At 50.9% G+C, this 22,556-nt stretch overlaps 6 protein-coding genes across 6 annotated transcripts; 5 read left to right on the top strand and 1 right to left on the bottom strand.

Annotated features, from left to right (window-relative positions):
• Positions 1 to 3,074: 3,074 nt before the first annotated feature.
• On the top strand, positions 3,075 to 4,329 carry HOO65_010773 (Chitinase 1; the record flags this gene model as incomplete). Its single annotated transcript, XM_071005906.1, has 2 exons — positions 3,075 to 3,208; positions 3,288 to 4,329. 2 exons carry the CDS (start codon positions 3,075 to 3,077, stop codon positions 4,327 to 4,329), a joined length of 1,176 nt encoding a protein of 391 aa, XP_070862595.1.
• A 1,151-nt stretch (positions 4,330 to 5,480) lies between these two features.
• On the top strand, positions 5,481 to 6,551 carry HOO65_010772 (Endochitinase 1; the record flags this gene model as incomplete). Its single annotated transcript, XM_071006008.1, has 2 exons — positions 5,481 to 6,214; positions 6,509 to 6,551. 2 exons carry the CDS (start codon positions 5,481 to 5,483, stop codon positions 6,549 to 6,551), a joined length of 777 nt encoding a protein of 258 aa, XP_070862594.1.
• Positions 6,552 to 8,916: 2,365 nt separating this feature from the next.
• HOO65_010771 (Endochitinase 1) lies at positions 8,917 to 10,393 on the top strand (the record flags this gene model as incomplete). The annotated part of the gene is made up of 2 exons (XM_071005801.1): positions 8,917 to 9,077; positions 9,151 to 10,393. 2 exons carry the CDS (start codon positions 8,917 to 8,919, stop codon positions 10,391 to 10,393), a joined length of 1,404 nt encoding a protein of 467 aa, XP_070862593.1.
• A 1,087-nt stretch (positions 10,394 to 11,480) lies between these two features.
• HOO65_010770 (Endochitinase 1) lies at positions 11,481 to 12,943 on the top strand (the record flags this gene model as incomplete). Its single annotated transcript, XM_071005807.1, has 2 exons — positions 11,481 to 11,641; positions 11,716 to 12,943. 2 exons carry the CDS (start codon positions 11,481 to 11,483, stop codon positions 12,941 to 12,943), a joined length of 1,389 nt encoding a protein of 462 aa, XP_070862592.1.
• A 1,063-nt stretch (positions 12,944 to 14,006) lies between these two features.
• HOO65_010769 (putative double-stranded RNA/RNA-DNA hybrid binding protein) lies at positions 14,007 to 16,121 on the bottom strand (the record flags this gene model as incomplete). Its single annotated transcript, XM_070999797.1, has 1 exon — positions 14,007 to 16,121. One exon carries the CDS (start codon positions 16,119 to 16,121, stop codon positions 14,007 to 14,009), a length of 2,115 nt encoding a protein of 704 aa, XP_070862591.1.
• Positions 16,122 to 17,587: 1,466 nt separating this feature from the next.
• Positions 17,588 to 19,528, top strand: HOO65_010768 (Chitinase 1; the record flags this gene model as incomplete). The annotated part of the gene is made up of 1 exon (XM_070999796.1): positions 17,588 to 19,528. The coding sequence occupies one exon, from the start codon at positions 17,588 to 17,590 to the stop codon at positions 19,526 to 19,528; it is 1,941 nt and encodes a 646-aa protein (XP_070862590.1).
• Between the last annotated feature and the right edge of the window lie 3,028 nt (positions 19,529 to 22,556).

Here is a 22,556-nt window from a genome sequence, read left to right as displayed (position 1 = left end):
TTTGTCGGATCACATTCCCATACCCCATATTTACTGTTTTTGGTGTTTTTGCTGTTATTTTATAATTGCTTTGTTCTCAGCCGGACAAGGAAAGAAGCTTTTGAAAGCTTCTAGAGGCATTGTCTGTTTTTCCGGATTGCCTGTTTTTTTTCTTTTTATTTTCCCACTTGTGCACAGTCTTGCGCACTTGGCATTGCGATTATTGTCGTCATAGAGCCACCCAGTCTTCCCAGTCAAGTCCAGCCTAGCCTAGCCGAGCCTAGCCTATACCAGTCGAGCATAGCCCGGTCCTCCGTGTCCATAACAGGCCGCCGGTGTGTTTTTCTTTTCTCTATCGGTGCAAGGCTTGCGCTGTCCAACCAAGCCTTTCGCCCTGATCTCTTGCAGGCTCACTTTTTTCACTGTTTTTTTCCACCCTTTTTTGAGGTTCCGTGCGGGCAGGTAGACGGACGACCTGGAAGGAAGATTCGCATTTTTTTGTGTCTTGTTGCTTTCTATTGTCATGTTTTCGGCGCTTTTATGGTTTTGTTGATATTTTCTTGTTGCTTGTGCGGCGTTGTCGTTTTTGTTTTTGCTGGCGTCAAATTTGTGCATTTTCTGTTGCCTATTTCCCTTACTCGGTCTTGTTTGTTTCGCTTTCGGCTACGTTGTCGGTCGTTTTTTATTCAATATTTTAGCATCATGAACAAAGCACTGGCCTCTATCGAGTCTAACATTTATTTATTTTCCATCTTGCCCATCATGGGAATCTTGATCACAAGTACAATCCATTTCACTGTCCTTTTTTCAACCTTGGGCGCTTATTAGGAGCGGGGCATTGAGCGCTCAGGGCAGCACCCATCCACAGCCTACCATATGAAACTTGGGCGCATATTATCAAGATAGGACTGCTAGAATGATGTGAGCGGCGTGTGCGCTAGAAAGGCGACAGACGCGATGAAGGATGGACGTCAAACGATAAGAACGACGTAAAACCCTTATTTCTTAGTCTTAGTGGCTCCTGATTCCCGTAACACTCTTTGAAAATGATTCTCACAACGTTTGGCTGTATGCTATGACTGTTGTTTGGTCTATGGGCTCGAGGCTTGCTATAGCTTGTGCGTGGCGCAATGGTATACATCGTGTGCTACCTTGATGGTTGCTTCGTTCTTCGTGTACTTGATCCTGTCTCTGTCTGGTGGGCGGGATGCCGCCTGTGATATCTTTGCTCGGGGATGTGTGTGGGTTATCTCTGCTGCCTCCGCCGGCTGATGCGTGAGAGTTATCTCTGCTGCTTCCCCCTCTTCACGACGCGTATATAAGATGGCCTTGTCTCGACGGCTGGCTAGGGCAAGGCTCTGTTATCGTTGTAATCATCCGAATCTTCGCTCCCTCCGTTAACGCGTTCAAGGGGTGTCAGTCATTCATTCACATCCGAAGTCCCGTGCCGTTGTATTTGCGACGTGCTCACGTATATGCCCACTTTTACTTACCCTTGCCACTCTCTAGAACCTAACATGGTTGATGTCTCCGTGTTGGCTGCTGCTAGCCTGCTGGGGGTCTTTTCATTGCTGCTCCAAGCAGCTCTTATGCTACTGATGGCTCTGATGATGCCTAGCACATCTTGCGCTTGGGCGGCAGGTTAGTGGTATACATGCGCCCTATTTTGGTTTCCGCTAATGCCATGTTAGCTCGCTGACCCGATTCAGCTCAGATGACGCGACGCGCCTCTACCATCCCTAGCAAGACCATGGCTTGGTATTACTAATGTTATTATGGATTTTGCCGGACCGGCGTTCACCACCGACCTGACCTGATCGGCGAGTACGAGCCTCACATAGAACTGAACGAGATTCGTGAGATACTTGACAGGAACGCCACGCTTAGCATGGCCATTAGTAGCTGGGGCTTCACTATCAGCTTATGCGAGGATGTCAACTCGCGCCCTGTACGCCAAGAACACTGTTATCTCTGTCAAGTGACTCGGCTGCGGCGACGCTGGCATTGAGGCAGACTACCAGTCAGTGCCTCGCGATCCTGAGGTTGAGACTCATCTTTGGCTTCTGGCTGGGGTCAAGGCCATTGCATTGAGAAGCTGTTTTTTGCTGTCCTTGGTCTAGAGCGCGACATGACGGTGTGCACGGCCAGAAGATATCCTCTATCAACACTGTTGTCCATTATGGCAACATCATAATCCGCGACCTTCGAAGCCGCCAGCGACTCTCAATTGAACCTGGGCATCGGCTTCTGCGACAAATTCCCCACCAATGCTGTAGACTGCGCTCTGGTTTCTGAACAATGAAGGTGGTCCTGACGCTGACACCTCCGACGCCCGTCTTTCTTCCACATTTTTGCCAGCGCCTCTGGGCAGACTCTTTCACCTGGCGAAACCCGTGCTGGACACTACCTACGAGTCCTATGGCTTTGAACGCCTGCCAGTCTAGGCTCGGTCGCCGTGACTATGCTGCTTCTAGAAAGCTGGTGCCAACTAAGGAGCAGTGTCCAAGGTGGCTCCTGCGCTGGCAATCTCATGGGTACTTATCGCATGTGCGTTTGTGCTTCGAATTGCCGCAAAAGACTATATTATGCTGCTCTCCAGTCTTCATTGAGTTCCTTGGTACTAGAAATGGAGTCTTGAGTCGGCATGAGAAACATCCGCTCAACAGATCTAGTGGAGCATAGACGATCCGAACGAACTGACCGACATAGATGGTATGATGATAGAAGACGGCGATGTCTGCATGCAACGGTGCATTTTGCTTGACCTAAAGCCCCTGGCTTGCTGCTACTTCCGCAGCGCACAGGCTATGCTATGAAATACCTCAGTTCACGGCCTTCTGGTTCCTGCGTTGGTGGTGTGCTCGCATTTATTTGGTAATCTGGACTCTACCGATATTACGTTTTTCCTCCGACGCGGGGTATCTATGCGTCGTCTTATATGTATATAACACGACCCTGATTCACTGCTCATTGGGATAGCAGTTTGCTCTCTGTCTTGTAACCAAAATCTCCAGTGTACTTTTCCACAAGCTTTCACGCACCCACTTACATTATACGAATTGTGTTGTTGTATCTGCCACTCCTTAGAATCCAATATGGTTCGTTTTTCTGTGTTCGCTTCGGTCTTAGCCGCCTGGGTTGCCACCGTTGTTGCTGCCCCTACTGATGACGTTTCCATTGCTGCTCGTGGTGACTCTGATGCTGCGCGGTACATCCTGTACTTTGACAAGTTAGTTATGCGCGAATTTCCTGTTTTCTTTGTGTTACTGCGTATGTGGTGCTAACTGGCTATCTCCCGTTCATTTTAGATGGCACACCGCTAAACTGCCTGAGAAGGCCATGACTGCTGGTATTACTCATGTCATCATGGCTTTCGCCGAGCCGGGTGTGTTCATCACTGATCCTGTCGGCGAGTACGAGCCTCACATGGATCTGGCCAATGTTCGTCGGATGTTTGACCAGGACGTGAAGATTAGCATGTGTATTGGTAGCTGGGGCTTCACTTCCGGCTTCCGCGAGGGCGTCAGCTCGCCGGAAACCCGGGCCTTGTACGCCAAGAACATTGCCGATACCGTCAACAGACTTGGCTACGACGGTGTCGACATTGACTGGGAGTACCCTGGTGAGGACAGCTCGTGGGATGACTCTACCGAGGTCGAGGGCTTTCCCCTGCTGCTGGCTGAGATCAAGAAGGCCATTGGTGACAAGGAGCTGTCTGTTGCTGTTCCTGCACTGGAGCGTGACATGCACCCCTACACCGCTGAGAATGTCCGCTCCATCAACGATGTTGTCGACTACGTCAACGTCATGACCTACGACCTCCTTGACGCCCGCGACGCCGTCTCAGGCCACCACACTAGCGTCAGAGACTCGCTCGCTGCCATTGACACCTACATTGAGCGCGGCTTCCCCGCCTCCAAGTTGAACCTGGGTTTCGGCTTCTACGCCAAGTACTTTACTCTGAAGAACGCCAAGTCCTGCAATGAAGCTATCGGCTGCCCTCTGGTACCCGCTAATAACGAGAATTCTGGTGCAATGACCTTCGAGGATCAAAACCTTCCCGCTAGTCGTTCTTACCCCAAGAGTGTAGCCGACTCTTTCAAGGAGGCCTTTGAGAATGGCATTGAGGATGTCGAGAACGGCGGTCAATGGTACGTCGACCTTGACACTAGCCTCTTCTGGACCTGGGACACTCCTGCCCTGATTGAGCGCAAGTTTGCTGAGATTGTTGCTCCCAAGCGCCTGGGCGGTGTCATGGCCTGGAGTATGGCTGAGGACAGCCACGACTGGCGTCTGCTTGCCGCCATACAGAAGGGTGTTGAGAACTTGGGCCTAGCCAGCAGCGCTTAAATGGCTGGGGAATGGTTTATTCGAAGAAGGCACGAGATCTAGGGTTTTCCCTGGTTCAACTAGTGAGCATTATATGTCTTGTTCTTATGCCTAGAGTTGTGTCTGGAGGCTTACTTAGTCTTCTTTGGGAGATGTGTGCATCGTGGACAGGTTTTCTGTTTGCAAGGTCTCGGAAAATATGAAATGGACTAACGGTTACCTTTAAACTTCTTCATCGGTATCATGTACGTTTGTGTGATGTGAATGGTGAGGGTTGTGAGTAGACATCTGGGCAGGTTGCGCCTAATTTGCTTTGTCAAGCATCTAGACATCTAGACAGCCAAACCCCTGCCGGCGGACTTTATTCACTGGATTCTATTTTGAGTCTAGGCACAGATATCCACAAGGTTCTGGACATGATGAATTCTTCACCTCCGGAGTTAGCAGTCTATCTCTTAAGAAGGGCTCCTAGGAGTAGAATTGGAAGGCTGGTGTCAACTAAGCAGCAGTAGTGAAGGTGGCTCCCGCACCGCCAAGTTTAAGGGTATTTACTGCATGTACATATCCTCATGCTTGCGCTTAGAATTGCTGCAAAACACTATTGTACCGCTCTCTGGCCTTCATCCGGATTCTCCTTACTGGACATGGAGCCTTGACTCGGTAAGAGAAGCATCTCCTCAACAAATATAGTGCAACACCAAAGATCTGAATGAAATGTCCGACAGGGATGGAGCGATTATAACGATGATGTCTAGATTCAACACCGGATTTTGCTTGAGCTAGAACCCATGGCTTACTGCTTATACACAGTGCACAGGCTATAACATGAAATACCTCGGCTCATGGCTTTCTGGTTCCTGCGTTATCTGTGTTTTCGCATTTATTTGGTAGGCTAGCCTCTACCAATGTTGTGGTTCTCCTCTGACATAGGCCGTTGCTGCCCGTGCTGAGGGTGTTTCCATTGTTGCTTCTAGCGAGCTGAGCAGCTCTTATGGCGCTAGTGGCTCTCAAGGTGCGCGGTACATCCTGTATTTTGACAAGTTAGTTAAACACGAGTGTCCTCTTTTTGTTACTGCTGATGTGGTGCTAACGCGCTATCGCCCATTCATTTTAGATGGCACACCTCTAGCCTCCCTAGAAAGACCCTGACTGCTGGTATTACGCATGTCATCATGGCTTTCGCCGAGCCGGACGTGTTCGCCACTGACCCGATCGGCAGGTACGAACCTCACATGGACCTGGCCAATGTTCGTCGGATGTTTGACCAGGACGTGAAGATTAGCATGTGTATTGGTGGCTGGGGCTACCTCGTTGGTTTCCGCGAGGGCGCCCGCTCTCCGGAATCTCGTGCTCTGTACGCCAAGAACATTGCCGATACCGTCAACAGACTTGGCTATGACGGTGTCGACATTGACTGGGAGTACCCTGGTGAGGACAGCTCGTGGGATGACTCTACCGAGGTCGAGGGCTTTCCCCTGCTGCTGGCTGAGATCAAGAAGGCCATTGGTGACAAGGAGCTGTCTATTGCCGTCCCCGGTCTGGAGTGCGACATGATGGCCTACACAGCTGAGAATGTCCGCTCCATCAACGATGTTGTCGACTACGTCAACGTCATGACCTACGACCTCCTTGACGCCCGTGACACCGTCTCGGGCCACCACTCTGGCATCAAGAACTCGCTGGCTGCCATTGACACCTACATTGAGCGTGGCTTCCCTGCCTCCAAGCTGAACCTGGGTATTAGCTTCTGCGCCAAGTACTTTACTCTGGAGAATGCAGCGTCCTACACTCATCCTATCAGCTGCCCTCTGGTACCTCCCAAGAATGAGAGTGGTTATGATGCGGGTACCTCTGGTGCCATCACCTTTGAGTCATCTTCCTTTTCTGCTGTTTCTCTTTACCCCCGGTATGTAGTCGAATCTTTCAACAAGGCGTTCTATTAGCAAGGTCTCGGCAAATACGAACTGGACTAACGGTTATCTTTAAACTTCTCCATCGGTATCATTGTACGTTTGCGTTGTATAGAGGGTGAGGGCCGTGGCACAATGTGGATGAAATTGACAGGCCAATGCTTTGGCCTGGACGTAGTTGTGCTCAACGTTAACATGTGTGATGTTTAGTCTCTGAGTATTGGCTGTTCAGAACTTGCTCTCTATGGCAAAGAAGCTAACAACCAAGATATGTCACTAACCTAAGTTAGGGTTACCAGGATTGCTGACCTGATCCAGTTCGCCCAACCCTAGGGTTAGAAACAGACATGAAGGGGCGCTCTTTAGATAAGACATAGGTAGACGGAGAACAACTTCAATAATCACTTATTCCTTCTTCTCCTTCTTCATAGGACATTCAGTACGTCCTTCTAATACCTACTGTTAAGATAGCCTTAATTGTCTGCCCTCCAGGAAAACGAATTTTTTCACAGGTTTTCCAGCGGTAAGTCGGGCTTACCGTGATTTTTAACCCTGACCAAAATCGGCCAATCATTAGGATTAGGGTTGGTAGCCCAGACATGAAGGGCCTTTTCCATGACCAGTCACTGGCACGGGAGTGATGGATATATAAATCGGCTGAGATTAACAGTAGATATTAGGAGGACGTGCTGTAGTTACAGAAGGAGGAATAAGTGGCTACTGATGTTGTGCTATGTCTATCTATGTCTTGCCTGAAGAGCGGATCGCAACCGATTTATATATACATTACTACCCACGGCCTTGAAAGAAGGCCCTTTATGCCTGATACTAACCCTAATGTTTGGCCGAACTAGATCAGGGTCAGCAATCCCGATAACCCTGACAGAGATCCGCTCTTCAATCAAGAATTAGATACATATACACCAACATCAAGCATCGCTTATTCCTTCTTCTTCACTTTCTAGGGACATCCGGTGCATCCTCCTAGTACTCATTGTTAAGCTGGTGCCAACGAAGCATCGATCCCACGGTATCAATATCAAGGGGATCTATAGACTGCATGTGTATGTCCTCGTGCTGCGCTTCGAATTGCTGCACAATACTCTATCGCTGTTATAGCGCCCATTCCGCCCATATCATTCTATCAACCATCTGCTGATACAATGTGTCAAGTTTCATAGTGGATGGATGCTGCGCTTAGCGGCCCAAGACCCCGAGTCCAACACCACGGATCGGAAAGAAGGCTGCGAAGTGGTACAATAGATGCTACGAAAGATGTATGTAAAACGACAAAAGCGACATGGAATTCTTGCTTTCGGACCTCGGTTGCTCTCGGCTCTCCCAACACTACTGCAAAATGGTTCCTGGGATGCTTGGTCTGCACGTAATGACCGTTGCTTGGCCCATGAACTCACGTCCCATTGAAACTTGAGCACAGCGCACCAGTTATCATATCATATCATGTGATGCATCGCAAGTGCTACTCACCTTGCCGGTCTTTTTGCTTTCCGTGCATTGGTGCATATTCGGCGGGCGGGGTTCCGCTGATGATATATTTGCCCGGTGATATGTAATGGTTATCTCTGCTGCTTCCCGTCTTCGCGATGTGTATGCAATGGCCTTGCCTCGGCGGCTGGCCAGGGTATGGCTCTGGCATTGATATTGCTACCCAAATCCACATCAGAAGCAGAAGGCGTGTGCTGTTGCATTGACTACGTATTCACGTATACACCTACTTTTCTTTACTCTTGCCGCTCTCTAGAGCCTAACATGGTTCCCTATTTTTGTCGGGGCCTCAAGGCGGACTCTTTCTCCTGGCGAAACTTGCGCCAGCTCTACCCTACCTGTGGGTAAGTCTTTGCCTTGAATTTATTTGACATTTCCGTTCTATCATTATTTCTCATGCCTAGGGCTGTCCGCAGTGGTGTCTCACAACCCTCTTACGGGTGCCGCTTGCGCCTTGGGCGCACTTTTAACATACAAGCCTTATCAAACACAGAATGGACTAAATTACTGTGTTTATAGCAAGTCATCGAAACTATTATGCGTTTATATAATGCGGGTGCTAGAGTTTGCAAGTGAATATTCGGGCAGCTTGTGCCTAACTCGTTTTGTCAAGCATCCAGACAGCCACCCCCCTGCTCGCGGACTTCTATTTTGAGTGGCGGCACAATGAGCATGGGATCTCTACCAGGTTCTGAGCAGGATGAATTCTTCACCTCAGGAGCTAGCAGTCTATTTCTCAAGACGGGCTCCTAGGAGTAGAATTGGACAGCTGGTGCCAACTAAGCAGCAGTGTTGGAGATGGCTCCCGCACCAGCAAGTTTAAGGGTGTTTATCGCATGTGTATATCTTTATGCTTGCGTTTAGAATTGGATTGCTGCAAAACACTATTGTACCGCTCGCCGGTCTTCATTCGGATCCTTTCTACTGGAAATGGAGTCTTCGGTCGCTAAGAGAAGCATCCGCCCGCTTATCAAATCTAGTGTAATATAAAACATCCGAATGAGATGCTCTACTAACGTTATGGTTCTCCTCTGACGAAGGGTATCTACGCGACGTCTTCTTTGTATATAAGATGGCCTTGCTTCACTGCTTGTCAAAACAGCATCTCTAGTGCGTTGTTGTACATGCTTTCAGCCACCCACATCCACTAGGTGCTTTGTGCTGTTGTATCTGCCACTCCTTAGAGTCTAATATGGTTCGCGTTTCTTTGTTGGCCTCGGTCCTGGCCGCCTGGGTTGCCACCGCTGTTGCTGCCCCTGCTGAGGGCGCTTCCGTTGTTGCTTCTAGCGAGCCGAGCAGCTCTGACGGCGCTGGTGGCTCTGATGCTGCGCGGTACATCCTGTACTTTGACAAGTCAGTTAAACACGGATGTCCTTTTTTGTTACTGTCGATGCGGTACTAACTAGCTACCTCCAATTTATTTTAGGTGGCACACCTCTATCCTACCCAACAAGACTATGACTGCTGGTATTACTCATGTCATCATGGCTTTCGCCGAGCCGCTGGCGTTCACCACTGACCCTATCGGCGAGTACGAGCCTCACATGGAACTGGATAAGGTTCGTGAGATGTTTGACGAGAACGTCAAGATTAGCATGGCTATTGGTGGCTGGGGCTTCACTGTCGGCTTCAGCGAGGGTGTCCGCTCGCCGGAAACTCGTGCCTTGTACGCCAAGAACATTGCTGACACCGTCAAGAGACTCGGGTACGACGGTGTTGACATTGTCATTGACTGGGAGTATCCTGGCGGCCACGGTGCAGACTCCAAGCAGGTGCCGATCAACCCTTCCGAGGCCGAGGCCTACCCTCTGCTGCTGGCTGAGATCAAGAAGGCCATTGGTGACAAGGAGCTGTCCGTTGCTGTTCCTGGTCTGGAGCGCGATATGATGGCCTACACAGCTGAGAACGTTCACTCTATCAACGCTGTTGTCGACTACGTCAATGTTATGACCTACGACCTCCTGAACCGCCGTGACACCGTCTCGGGCCACCACTCTGGCATCAAGAACTCGCTGGCTGCCATTGACACCTACATTGAGCGTGGCTTCCCTGCCTCTAAGCTGAACCTGGGTATTAGATTCTACGCCAAGTACTTTACTCTCAAGGATCCCAAGTCCTGCACTCAAGCCATTGGCTGCCCTCTGGTCCTTGCTGAAAGGCACGATGGCACGGATGCTGGCACCTCGGGTTTCCTGACCTTTGAGCCATCTTCCTTCCTCACTGTTGTCGACACCTCCATGTTGACTCTTTCTACTGACAATACTTGCGGGATGGATAAAGGCTATACTTGCGGCAACAGGTGCTGCTCGCGGTGGGGATTCTGCGGCACTTATGAATCGTTCTGTGGCGTAGGCTGCCAGCCTAACTACGGTCGCTGCCACCCCGTCACAGTTGGGGCTAAGGCCCTGGCCGAGTCTTTTAAGGAAGCCTTTGAGAATGGTCATGAAGACGTTGAGAACGGTGGACAGTGGTATGTCGACCCTAAGACCAGTCTTTTCTGGACCTGGGATACTCCTGCTCTGGTTGAGCGCAAGTTTACCGAGATTATTGCTGCCAGAGGTCTGGGTGGTATTATGGCTTGGAGTCTGGCTGAGGACAGCTACGACTGGCGTCTGCTTGCCGCCATGCAGAAGGGGGTCAGGACCATGGGCCTAGTTAGTAGCGCTTAAGTGGCTGGAGAATGGTTTATTCAAATAAAGCATGGGATCTGGGGGTTTCCCTGGTCCAACTAGTGAGTATTACATGTCTTGTTCCTGTGCCTAGAGTTGTGTCTAGAGGCTTACTTGGTCTTCTTTGGGAGATGTGTGCATCGTGGTCAGGTTTTCTGTTTGCAAGGCCTCGGTAAACACAAAATGGGCTAAGGGTTACCTTTAAACTTCCTCATCAGTATGATTGTAAGTTCGTGTGATATGAATGGTGAGGGAGAGCCGTGAGTAGATATCTGGGCAGGTTGCGCCTAATTCGCTTTGTCAGGCATCTAGACAGCCACCCCCCTGCTCGCGGACTTCTATTTTGAGTGGCGGCACAATGAGCATGGGATCTCTACCAGGGTTCTGAGCAGGATGAATTCTTCACCTCAGGAGCTAGCAGTCTATTTCTCAAGACGGGCTCCTAGGAGTAGAATTTGAAAGCTGGTGCCAACTAAGCAGCAGTGTTGAAGGTGGCTCCTGCACCAGCAAGTTTAAGAGTGTTTATCGCCTAGGTATATCCCTATGCTTGCCCTTAGAATTGCCGCAAAACACTATTGTACCGCTCTCTGGCCTTCATTCGGATCCTTTCTCCTAGAAATGGAGTTCTCAGTCGCTAAGAGAAGCATCCGATTAGAAAGTCTAGTGTAACATAAACGATCTGATTGGAATATCCAACAGGGATGAAATGATTATAGACGATGATGTCCGTATGCAACAACGTATTTTGCTTGACCCAGAACCCAGGCTCTGCTGCCTGTGCACAGCGCACAGGCTATAACATGAAATATCTCAGTGTATGGCATTTTGGTTCTTGTGTTATTAGTGTATTCGCATTTCTTTGGTAGGCTGGCCTCTACCAAAGTTATGGCTTTCCTCTGACGCAGGGTATCTCCGCGCCGTCTTCTATGTATATAAGATGGCCTTGCTTCACTGCTTGTCAAAATAGCAGTCTTGCTCTCTGTTTCGTAATCAACAGCATCTCTAGTGCGTTGTTGTACATGCTTTCAGCCACCCACATACATTAGGTGCTTTGTGCTGTTGTATCTGCTACTCCTTAGAGTCTAATATGGTTCGCGTTTCTTTGTTGGCCTCGGTCTTAGCCGCCTGGGTTGCCACCGCTGTTGCTGCCCCTGCTGAGGATGCTTCCGTTGTTGCTTCTAGCGAGCCGAGCAGCTCTGATGGCGCTGGTGGCTCTGATGCTACGCGGTACATCCTGTACTTTGACAAGTCAGTTAAACACGGATGTCCTCTTTTTGTTACTGTCGATGCGGTACTAACTAGCTACCTCCAATTTATTTTAGGTGGCACACCTCTATCCTACCCAACAAGACTATGACTGCTGGTATTACTCATGTCATCATGGCTTTCGCCGAGCCGCTGGCGTTCACCACTGACCCTATCGGCGAGTACGAGCCTCACATGGAACTGGATAAGGTTCGTGAGATGTTTGACGAGAACGTCAAGATTAGCATGGCCATTGGTGGTTGGGGCTACCTTGTTGGTTTCCGCGAGGGCGCACGCTCTCCGGAATCTCGTGCACTGTATGCCAAGAATATTGCTGAGACCGTCAAGAGATTCGGGTACGACGGCGTTGACATTGACTGGGAGTACCCTGGTGGCAACGGTGCAGACTACAAGCAGGTGCCGAATGACCCTTCCGAGGTCGAGGCCTACCCTCTGCTGCTAGCCGAGATCAAGAAAGCCATTGGCGACAAGGAGCTGTCTATTGCTGTTCCTGGCGTGGAGGACGACATGTTGGCGTACACACCCGAGAAGGTCCCTTCCATCAACGCTGTTGTCGACTATGTCAACGTCATGACCTACAACCTTATTGGGCGTCGTGACAGTGTCTCCAATCACCACTCCGGGATTAAGGGTTCGCTGGCTGCCATTGATACCTACATTGAGCGCGGCTTTCCTGCCTCTAAGCTGAACCTGGGTATCGGATTCTACGCCAAGTATTTCACTCTCAAGGACCCCAAATCCTGCACCCAGCCCGTTGGCTGCCCTCTGGTCCTTGCTGAGAAGGAAGATGGCACTGATGCTGGCAACTCTGGTGTCCTGACCTTTGAGTCATCTTCATTCCCCGCTGTTGTCGACACCTCTCTATTGACTCTTTCTCCTGACAAAACTTGCGGGATACACAAAGGCTATACTTGCGGCAACATGTGCTGCTCGCAGTGGGGATACTGCGGCACTTCTGACTCGTTCTGTGGCGTGGGCTGCCAGCGTAACTACGGTCGCTGCCACCCCGTTACAGTTGGGCCTAAGCCCCTGTCCGAGTCTTTCAAGGAAGCCTTCGAGAATGGTATCGAGGATGTCGAGAACGGCGGTCAATGGTACGTTGACCGTCAGGCTAGCCTCTTCTGGACCTGGGACACTCCTGCTCTGGTGGAGCGCAAGTTCGCTGAGATTATTGCTGCTAGGGGCTTGGGCGGCATCATGGCCTGGAGTCTGGCTGGGGACAGCTACGACTGGCGTCTGCTTGCCGCCATGCAGAAGGGCGTCGAAAAGATGGGCCTAGTCTAGTCAGCAGCCCTTAGGTGGCATGGGATCCGGCTAGCTAGTTGGCATTTCTTTTCTTTCCTGTCCTACGCCTGTGTGCTTTGGGTGCATTTTCTATTGGTCGGGTCTTTTCAAATATAAACAGACGAATTCATATGTTTATGCTATTTTGCTGGTATCGTTGCATGTCCCTGTCAATAGAATGCTGAGATTTGGGGGTGGATATCCGGATAACGTGCACCTAGTTAGGCTCGTCGAGCGTCTAGGACAGCCAGTCCCCTCCCATAATCGCTCGCCCAGTGCATTTCATGTAATTTTCATTTCGGACAGTAGTGCAACGAAGGTGAGGCTCCGACAGGGCTTTGGACAAGATGAAGGCTTTGACTTGGGCTTAATCATGATGAGCGTCTCTTAGTTGCTAGGGAAAGACAAGAGCTCGACCAGCTCCAATGGTGCACATGTTCCCAGGCCTCCTTCTGTTGCGTGGCGCAATATACATGTTAAGTGGCGTTCCACACATGCCCCACTTCTTCATCACCAAGACCCACACCTCTTGTGGCTGAAACCCCATGATAGGGTTGAACACCCTATCATGAATCCTCGTGAGCACCATATAAAAGGAATGAAGTCTAGGGACGTAAGTGTAGAAGTAAAACCTTTGATAAATTAACTGATTCAAACATTAAGATCTATTCTACATCTTGAACTTGAACTTGAATATATTTAACGTCTACGGGAATCACAGAGATCAAACGACGCCGGACTGGTTACCGGACAGAAATTAACCCTCTGCAAGGTTCACTATAGAGTTTTGGCGAGCGAAGCGCAATTGCTCCCAAGTTACCTTGTTGCTCGTTTCCACTCTACCGTGGTTAAAGTACAAAAGGCAAAAAAAAAAAAAAAAAAAGAAGAAAACAAAGAAAGGAAGGAAAGAACGAAAACAAAATCAAACACCAATCATCCAACAGAGAAACAAAACAGTGAACAACGCGTAGAAAGAATGCAAAAGAAAAGTAGCAAAGAAAAACAGACTCGTACCTCCACCCTCCCTCTCCCGGCAGATCACCTTCTCCCACACCGTCCTCTCTCACGTCCCAATGCGGAACACCCTCCACTTAGGGTCTAGTTTCCCTGCCAGATATCTGCAGCTCTTGTCTCCTGTGAGGAGCTTTCGTACAAATCTCATGGACAGGTTCTTCTCATTGCCTAGACATTCCCATGGGTGGGTAAAGGTCTTGGCCTGATCGCACCCTGTGACTGGGCAGTGTAATTCTGCGTTCCTGTGGTTGAGCCGCACGTGATACTCTTTGAAGTCGCCGTGTCCGGAGCGCGCTGCCAGGATCCGGGCGACTGTGCCTCTGTGTAGCCCCTTCATCCAGCCGATGTCGTATGGTCTCGGCCAGTTCAGCGCTCCGCCGAGGTGCTTGATCTTTGGGCAGTTTTCTTTCATCCAGTTTCGGAAGTCGGCTTTAAAGGCTTCATTCCTCCACCTTCTTGCTGCCGTTAGTGACATTGTGGCCTTTGGGACCAGAAGGTCTTCGCTCTTGCAACCCGCTTTGGCCAGCTGGTCGACTGCTTCATTGCCCGGGACTTCGCAGTGTCCTGGGACCCAGTGCACCTTGCCCACCGGCTCATCCAGGGCCAGGTTGTCTGATCCGCCTTGCCATCTTGCGAGGGTGCGGCGGATCTCGTCTATCGCAAGCTGCGAAGTGCCCGGTTTTTGCATCCTCCGGCCAATCCGCTTTACCACTCCCAAATTGTCGACACATAGGTTCAGGCCTTCTGCTTGTGAGGGGGCGACTTCAGCGGCCGCTCTGACTGCCTTTAGGGCAGCAATCGCTTCCGCATCCGCCACTTCTCTGTATCTGCCGCATGAGCCCTTGCCCTGTGCGAGTATTTTGCCCCGGAAGTAGACAGCCCAGCCTGCTCCAGTGTCTCCATCACTGTTACGTGAGCCGTCTGAGTAGGCCCAGATCGTCTCTTGTGACTCCTTGCTGAGCAGGTCCAGGTGAGCCTCGGCTGCCTCTTCTTTGCTCAGTTTCTCTGCCAGCGACTCGGCTGGACCTTCCTGTTCTGGCCGGAGTTTCGTCGAGTCCCTGATCGGGTGTGGTAACAGGGCCTTTGCCTCATCGATGCTCCCGTCAATCGTCGTCCAGTACAGAGGGTGGTCTGCATTGCATGTTGAAGCCCGTATCCCTCCTGTCCGCAGCATGTCCTGGCAAATGATTGCCATGTTCGGGAAAGCTGCGAATCTGTAGAGGCACTTCTTGCTTGTCGTTTTGAAGACAGGTACAGCGGCTCGCAAGCCTTCTCTGAGAACCTTCTCCAAAATGCCCATGCTGGTCTTGCTGGCTCTGGGGAACCAGGTGGTGGCCGCATACGTCATCTGTGGTAGCATGCATGCTCTCACTGCCTGCATTACTGAATTCGGGGGTGCACCGCTGTGGACTCTACTGATGCGGCGCAGCACGTTTGCTGTCTTGCGTGCCTTGGTCGCCAATTCTTGGCACTGTGTTTTGAAGTTGAGGCTGGTGTCCCAAATGACGCCGAGCCACTTCATTTCCTGCATTGGACTCAGCGTTGTCCCGTTTGGGAGTCGAAGTCCTGTGTTCATGCTCGGGAGTTTGCGGCCGGTGTACAGGTGCATGACTCCTGTCTTACTCCAGTCGATCCTCAGCTCATTTTCCCTACACCACTCCACCGCGTGTGTCATGTAGGTTTGCAGCGTGATAATGTTGGTCTGGACTGATGGCGACGAAACATATATCAGACCATCATCTGCGTATCCCAGGCTGGGTAGCTTCTTGAAGAGTTCCGCCATGTACAGCATGTACAGTATGGGGGAGACTGGAGATCCTTGTGGCAGACTGCCTCCCACTTCTCTCTCCACTGGGAGCCCTCCTTCGACCGAGAGGCTGACACGCCTATCCGTCAGGAAAGAACCTACCCATTTGCACAGAGACTCTGGCCATCGCTGCTCTCTCAGACGTGTCACCAGCCTGTTTTTCCTAACCGCATCAAAAGCTCCTTCTATGTCGAAGGTGACAACTGATGTGATCTTTCGTATTTTCGATTCGCCGATGACAACATCCGCCAATTTCCATGTGAGGTCCGTAGCGGCCCTCCTCGGGACTGCTGAGGCATAGTTCTGTGGGATGATGTTCAGCTCCACTGCTTGCGCAGCAAGTCTTCTGGCTACCATCCTTTCCAGGCTCTTCCCCAAGGTTGACAGGAGTGAGATCAGCCTGTAGCTTCTCGGGTGCGACTTGTCCGGTTTCTGCTTCGGGATAACCACCAAAGTTATTCTACATCTTCCCCCCACAACTTCAAAGTAAGAACAAAGAGGAAAGGAGAAAACAAGTGGAGACGGAGCTAAGACGGAGACAAGGCGGAGACATGAGTAGGGGATAGACAGGGGTGGGTTGACCTATGCCCCCTTCCCCTTCGTCGTCCCTGTTGGCTGTTAGCACAGTGTCTTTTTTCAGGGTCTTGATCGGCATGCCTTAATTCCGTTGAGAGACTTGGCGAGATCTTCTCTCCGCGAACCCGCTTCGCCCCCAAATAACACTGTCAGAGGCTCCATGATGTGCCATGAAAGACAGGTCTCTACTCGGGTCAAATACTCTCCTGAGGACGCAAAACGTGCCACTTCGGAATACCTACGACCCTCCAGCCACTAAATATTGTATCTAGCTTGCTGAGTTCAAAAGTCCTGGTAAGCTGTGTTGTTCACCCAGATCCCAAAGCTCCTCACTAACGGTAGAACGGAAGATCGGGGCTCCGACAGCCAACCTAGTTGCACCGCTGCTTGAATGGCGCTTTAGGCTTTTTGGCGTCCTTTCTCTCGGCAAGATTACTCTGTCGTGCATGTTCCTTACTAACGGCTAGCTTTCATCGGGGCCTCCTTGCGTGTACATCGCGTTTAGCCTTCTCATATGCCACGAGCCACCGAATAGAGCTTTCGGCGCCAAAGCCAGCAGCGCAGCCGCTTACACGGGCAGATGTTCTGGTATAGACGGTGTAGGCGGCATAGACGACATAGAGGCTGCATACTAGGACATGACTGAGCCAACCTGCAATAACCCGAGTCGGGATTATATAGATTGTTGACCTGCCCGTGACCAATTTTGGCCGATCGTTAGGGTTAGTTTCGGACATAAAAAGCCTTTTCCAAGGCCATAGTCTTCTCATTCTAAGGACATCCTCCCCATTGGTACTGTTAAAATAATGCCGTGAGCTGCACAAGCAAGCTGATGTAACTCTAAACATAAGTCTTACTTTCATTCACCCGTCCACCGTTGTGCTGTTTGGACCCACCGAGCAGGTAGTTTCTATGTGTCTGGCCTTGGGCCTCATCCATTCTCTTGACCTTTATATAAAGACACCATTTGCCGTTTGACTAATGCTCATGTCTTCTGTTCCAACCACCGTCACCGTCTTCCGGGCTTTATCCTGCAGTTAGGCCCACTCATTTCTCTATTCATTCGTTCATTATAGAAGTTCTTGCGTTACAGTATCACTATTCTCTCGTTTGCATCTGTTAAGCTTTCGTCTCCTTGTTTCTGCATTTTCACACACTCGCATCTAATCTATCCTTAATCTTCCAAGCACTTGTACTCTTCACGGCTCAGAATGGTTCGCCTTTGTGCCCTGGCTTCGGCCTTAGCCATGTGGGCTACCACCGCTGCTGCCGCAGCAGCTAGTGGTACTGCCCCTAGTCTCGGCACTTACAATGCCCTCTCTACTGGGGCTTACAAGGCTGTTTCTACCGGTTCAAGCAGTCCCTACAGTACTACCGCCAACACCGATAGCTCTGACGACACCCGTTACATCATGTACTTTGACCAGTGGCACACTAGTGTTCTGCCCGACAAGGCCATGACTGCTGGCATCACCCACGTCGTCATGGCCTTTGCCGAGCCCCTGGTGTTCACCACAGACCCTATCGGCGAATACAAGCCTCACATGGAACTAGACAAGGTTCGTGAGATGTTCGATGAGAATGTCAAGATCATCATGGCCGTTGGTGGCTGGGGATATCTCGTTGGTTTCCGCGAGGGCGCCCGCTCTCCGGAATCTCGTGCTCTGTATGCCAAGAACATTGCTGCTACTGTCAAGAACCTTGGCTACGACGGTGTTGACATCGACTGGGAGTACCCTGGTGGCAACGGCGAGGACTACAAGCAGGTGCCTAACGACCCTTCTGAGATCGAGGCCTACCCTCTGCTGTTGGCCGAGATCAAGAAGGCCATTGGCGACAAGGAGCTGTCCATTGCTGTTCCCGGTCTGGAGCGCGATATGATGGCTTACACACCCGAGAAGGTTGCCGCTATCAACGCTGTTGTCGACTATGTCAACGTCATGACTTATGACCTCCTCAACCGCCGTGACACCGTCTCAGACCACCACTCTGGCATCAAGAACTCGCTGGCTGCCATTGACACCTACATTGAGCGTGGTTTCCCCGCCTCCAAGCTGAACCTGGGTATTGGTTTCTACGCCAAGTACTTCACTCTCCAGGATCCCAAGTCCTGCACGCAAGCCATTGGCTGCCCTCTGGTTCTTGCTGAAAGAGACGATGGCTCGGATGCTGGCACTTCAGGTGTCCTTACCTTTGAGGCTTCTTCTTTCCCTGTCTTTGTCGACCGTTCCAAGCTGACTCTCTCTACTGACACCAGCTGCGGTGGCTCTACCGGATTTACTTGTGGCGACAAGAGCTGCTGCTCGAAGTGGGGTTGGTGTGGTGAATCTACTGACCATTGCGGCCTTGGCTGCCAGTCCGATTTTGGTCGCTGCGGTATTACCGAAAGCATGAGCAGTACCAGCGAGGCCCCTAGCACCTCTACTGACGCCGGGTCTCCGGCCACATCCTCCGAGGCTTCCAAAGAAGACGAAGCCCCCAAGACCTCACAATTGACCCTTTCTCCTGACGGCTCATGTGGAGGCCAAACTGGCTACACCTGCGGTGACACCTACTGCTGCTCGCAGTGGGGATGGTGCGGTGCCACCTCTGATTACTGCGGCACTGGCTGCCAGGTTGGCTTTGGCCACTGTGGCCCTTTCCCTCCGTCCTCCGAGGGTTCTAAAGAGGACGAGCCTTCTGGGACCCCTAAATTGACTCTTACTCTTAACAGCCAGTGTGGTGGTGAAACTGGCAACACTTGCCCCGATAACGAGTGCTGCTCTCAGTGGGGATGGTGCGGTTCCACCTCTGAATACTGCGGCGCTGGCTGCCAGCCTAGCTTCGGCCGCTGCGACGCCCCCTCGCCTGCCGTCAAGCCCCGGGATGCAGTCAAGCCCCGGGCCGCAGCCAAGTCCAAGTCCATGCTCAAGTCCCGGGCTGAAAAGTCCGTGGCCGAGTCCTTCAAGGAAGCCTTCGAGAATGGCCATGAAGACGTTGAGAACGGTGGACAGTGGTATGTCGACCCCGAGACCAGTCTTTTCTGGACCTGGGATACTCCTGCTCTGGTTGAGCGCAAGTTTACCGAGATCATTGCTGCCAGACGCCTGGGTGGTATTATGGCCTGGAGTCTGGCCGAGGACAGCTACGACTGGCGTCTGATTGCGGCCATGCAGAAGGGGGTCAAGAACATCAACCAAATTAACTAGTCTTGAGTTACCTTATCGCAGCATGTGTTTGAAAGACCCGACATCCACGTTTCTTTCTGCGTCGTTGGTCTTGTCTTGTCTCTAGAATCTCCTTCTCCTTTTCCAGCATCATACACAGGTTTTCTTTAGGCACCCCGGCCCGTCTCGGGGAGGATCGATCATAATAGAAAGGCTTATATAACTGCAATAGACTGCAAAGTGGAATTCATATCATGTCACCACCACGTCGCGCTTGGTTCTAGTGCTGTTTTTGTCTGTAGTAAGAGGGCAAGTTGAAGTTCAACTTGAATATATGTAACGTCTACTGGAATCACAGAAATCAAACGATGCCGGACTGCCCTCTTGACCGGGAGCCCTCCTTCGACTGAGAGGCTGACACTCCCGTCCGTCAAGAGAGAGCCCACCCATTTGCACAAGGACTCTGGCCATCGCTGCCCTCTCAGACGCGTCACCAGCCTGTTTTTCCTAACCGCATCAAAAGCTCCTCCTATGTCGACGGTGACAATTGATGTGATCTTTCGTATTCTCGATTCGCCGATGGTAACATCCGCCAATTTCCATGTGAGATCCGTGGCAGCCCTCCTCGGGACTGCTGAGGCATAGTTCTGCGGGATGATGTTCAGCTCCACTGCTTGCGCAGCAAGTCTTCTGGCCACCATCCTTTCCAGGCTCTTCCCCAGGGTTGACAGGAGTGAGATCAGTCTGTAGCTCCTCGGGTGCGACTTGTCCGGTTTCTGTTTCGGGATAACCAACAATGTTGCCGATTTAAAAGTCTTGGGGTGGTATCCTAGCTCCATACATAAGCCGAAAAGTTTCGTTATGTGTCCAGCAAAGGAAGGCCATGCTGTCTTCCAGGCTGTGTTTGGGATGCCATCTTCTCCCGGTACGGTGTTCCGGGTGTGGAAAACTGCTTGCCTGACTTCCTCCCGGGTAGGGCGTTCCCAGTGCCGCGCCCTTGGGTTGCCTTCCTCGGTGCCTTGCACTCCGTTCTCAGCTGACTGAGTATGTGTGTCCAAGAGCGCCTCTGCCTTTCCCGTCTCGTTGCTTTGTATGCTTCAAAGCTTGAATCTCTGAGCCTGCCGTCCTCTCTCGCCCATTCACAGGCTGCCCTCATTTCCTTGACGGCCTCTGAACATTGTTGCGTCCACCATCTTTCCTCCGCGCCTTTACCCAGGGCTTCGGGTGCCACTCGGTCGAGTGCATTTGTCATCATCCTGGTCAGGTCGACTGCAAAGCTCTCAAGTTCTGTTTCTCCAGTAGGTCCCCTAGGGCAGGATTGCGAATAATAGAATGACAGTAGCCTACGCCTGAACTACAGTTGCGTCAGGTCCAGATCGCCCGCATGTTAGTCCAGTGTGTACCTGCATACGCCTTTATTTAAAGCTGCATAACACAGCAACATTGCTGGTATTCTCACAGCACCTTTGAAGGGGTAGGTGCTTTGACTTGAACTTGAGTAAGTCTAGCCGTGATCGCGGCCGCTAGGATTAGACGCTGCTGAACTGACTGTTAGAGAAAAACAAAGACTCGATGAGTGCCAATGGTGTGCATGGCCCCAGGCCTTCTTCTTCCCTCAGAGTTTCTAAGCAGAACCGAGAGGAAAGGAGAAAACAGGGGGAGACGGGGATAGGACACAGACGGGGATAGGACATAGACGGAGCTAGTGCATAGACGGAGATAGTGCATAGACGGAGATAGTGCATGAACGGCAGAGATAAGACGGGGCATGGTTAGGGGGCAGCAGCCTACGCCTGCGCTAGAGCTGTGTGAGGTCTAGATCAGTCCCATGTCAGTCCAGCTTATAAGCTTATATCTCGATCGCGGCCACTAGGATTAGATGCTAGTGAACTAATTGTCAGAGAAAAAACAAGAACTCTACGAGTGCTCATGGTGCGGCGCATGTTCCTCTGTAGTCTCAAAGTATGACAAAGAGTAAAGGAGAAAACGAATGGGGCCAGCCAAGACGGACACGGACACGGACACGGGGTAATTAGTAGGAAATAGACAGGGGGTTTAACTAGAAATGTGAGAGTAAAAAAGGAAATTAACCCATGGACCCTGATTCCCTCGGAAGACTTTGAGAGATCTTCTCTTGGCGAACCTGCTTTGCCCCAAATAACGCTGTTAGAGGCTCCATGACGTCCCATGAAAGACAGGTCTCTCATATGCATGCGTCCCTGCCACTCGGGTCAAAATACTCTCCCGAGGATGCAAATTGTGCCACTTCGGAATACAGACGACCCTCTAGCAGTTCTGTCCAGCTTGTTGCGTTGAAAAGTCCTGGTAAGCTGTGTAGCTCACACCCAGATGTCAAGGCTCCTCCTCACTAACGGTAAAACTGAAGATTGGAACTCCGAGAGCCAACCTATGTGAGCTGCTTGATTGAACGCGGCATATATGGATTCTTGAAGCTTGATCAAATGGTGATTTAGGTCTTTTTTTGTCCTTCCTCTCGGCTGAATTGTTGCTGTTTCTAATGGAGAGTTCGCATAGTGCTTACAAACCACCAGCTTTTGTCGGGACCTCCCCACGTTTACCTCGCGTTTAGTCTTCTCAAGGGGTCTGTGCTAGGCGCCGCCGAGTAGAACTTGCAGTCCCAAAACCAGAAGCTAACAGCCGCCGAAAACACAAGCAGGTGTCATGTTATATAGAGTATATGCGGTGTAGACGACATGGGGTCTATAGCCATAGAGACAGTATAGGGGATATGGATAATACAGGGGATATAGCCCGTACAGAGAATGTGGACACTGCAAAGGATATAGACGGTACAGAGGATATACACGGTACTGAGGATGTGGGTAGTACAGAGGGTATGGACAGTACAGAGTATATAGACAGGACAGAGGATATAGACAGTAGACAGTACAGAGTATAAAGACAGGACAGAATATATAGACAGGACAGAGTATATAGACAGTAGACAGTACAGTAGATATAGACGACACGGGTGCTGCATACTTGGACAAGACCGAGCCCATCTACAATACAGTCATGTTGTCACATCGCCCGAACCATGGGATCTCAG

The sequence above is a fragment of the Ceratocystis lukuohia genome, assembly GCF_044167205.1.
Source record: "Ceratocystis lukuohia strain C4212 chromosome Unknown Supercontig1_pilon, whole genome shotgun sequence".
Classification (NCBI taxonomy): domain Eukaryota; kingdom Fungi; phylum Ascomycota; class Sordariomycetes; order Microascales; family Ceratocystidaceae; genus Ceratocystis; species Ceratocystis lukuohia.
The sequence above is the reverse complement of the archived record's forward strand: the minus strand, read 5'-3'. Positions and strand labels throughout refer to the sequence as shown.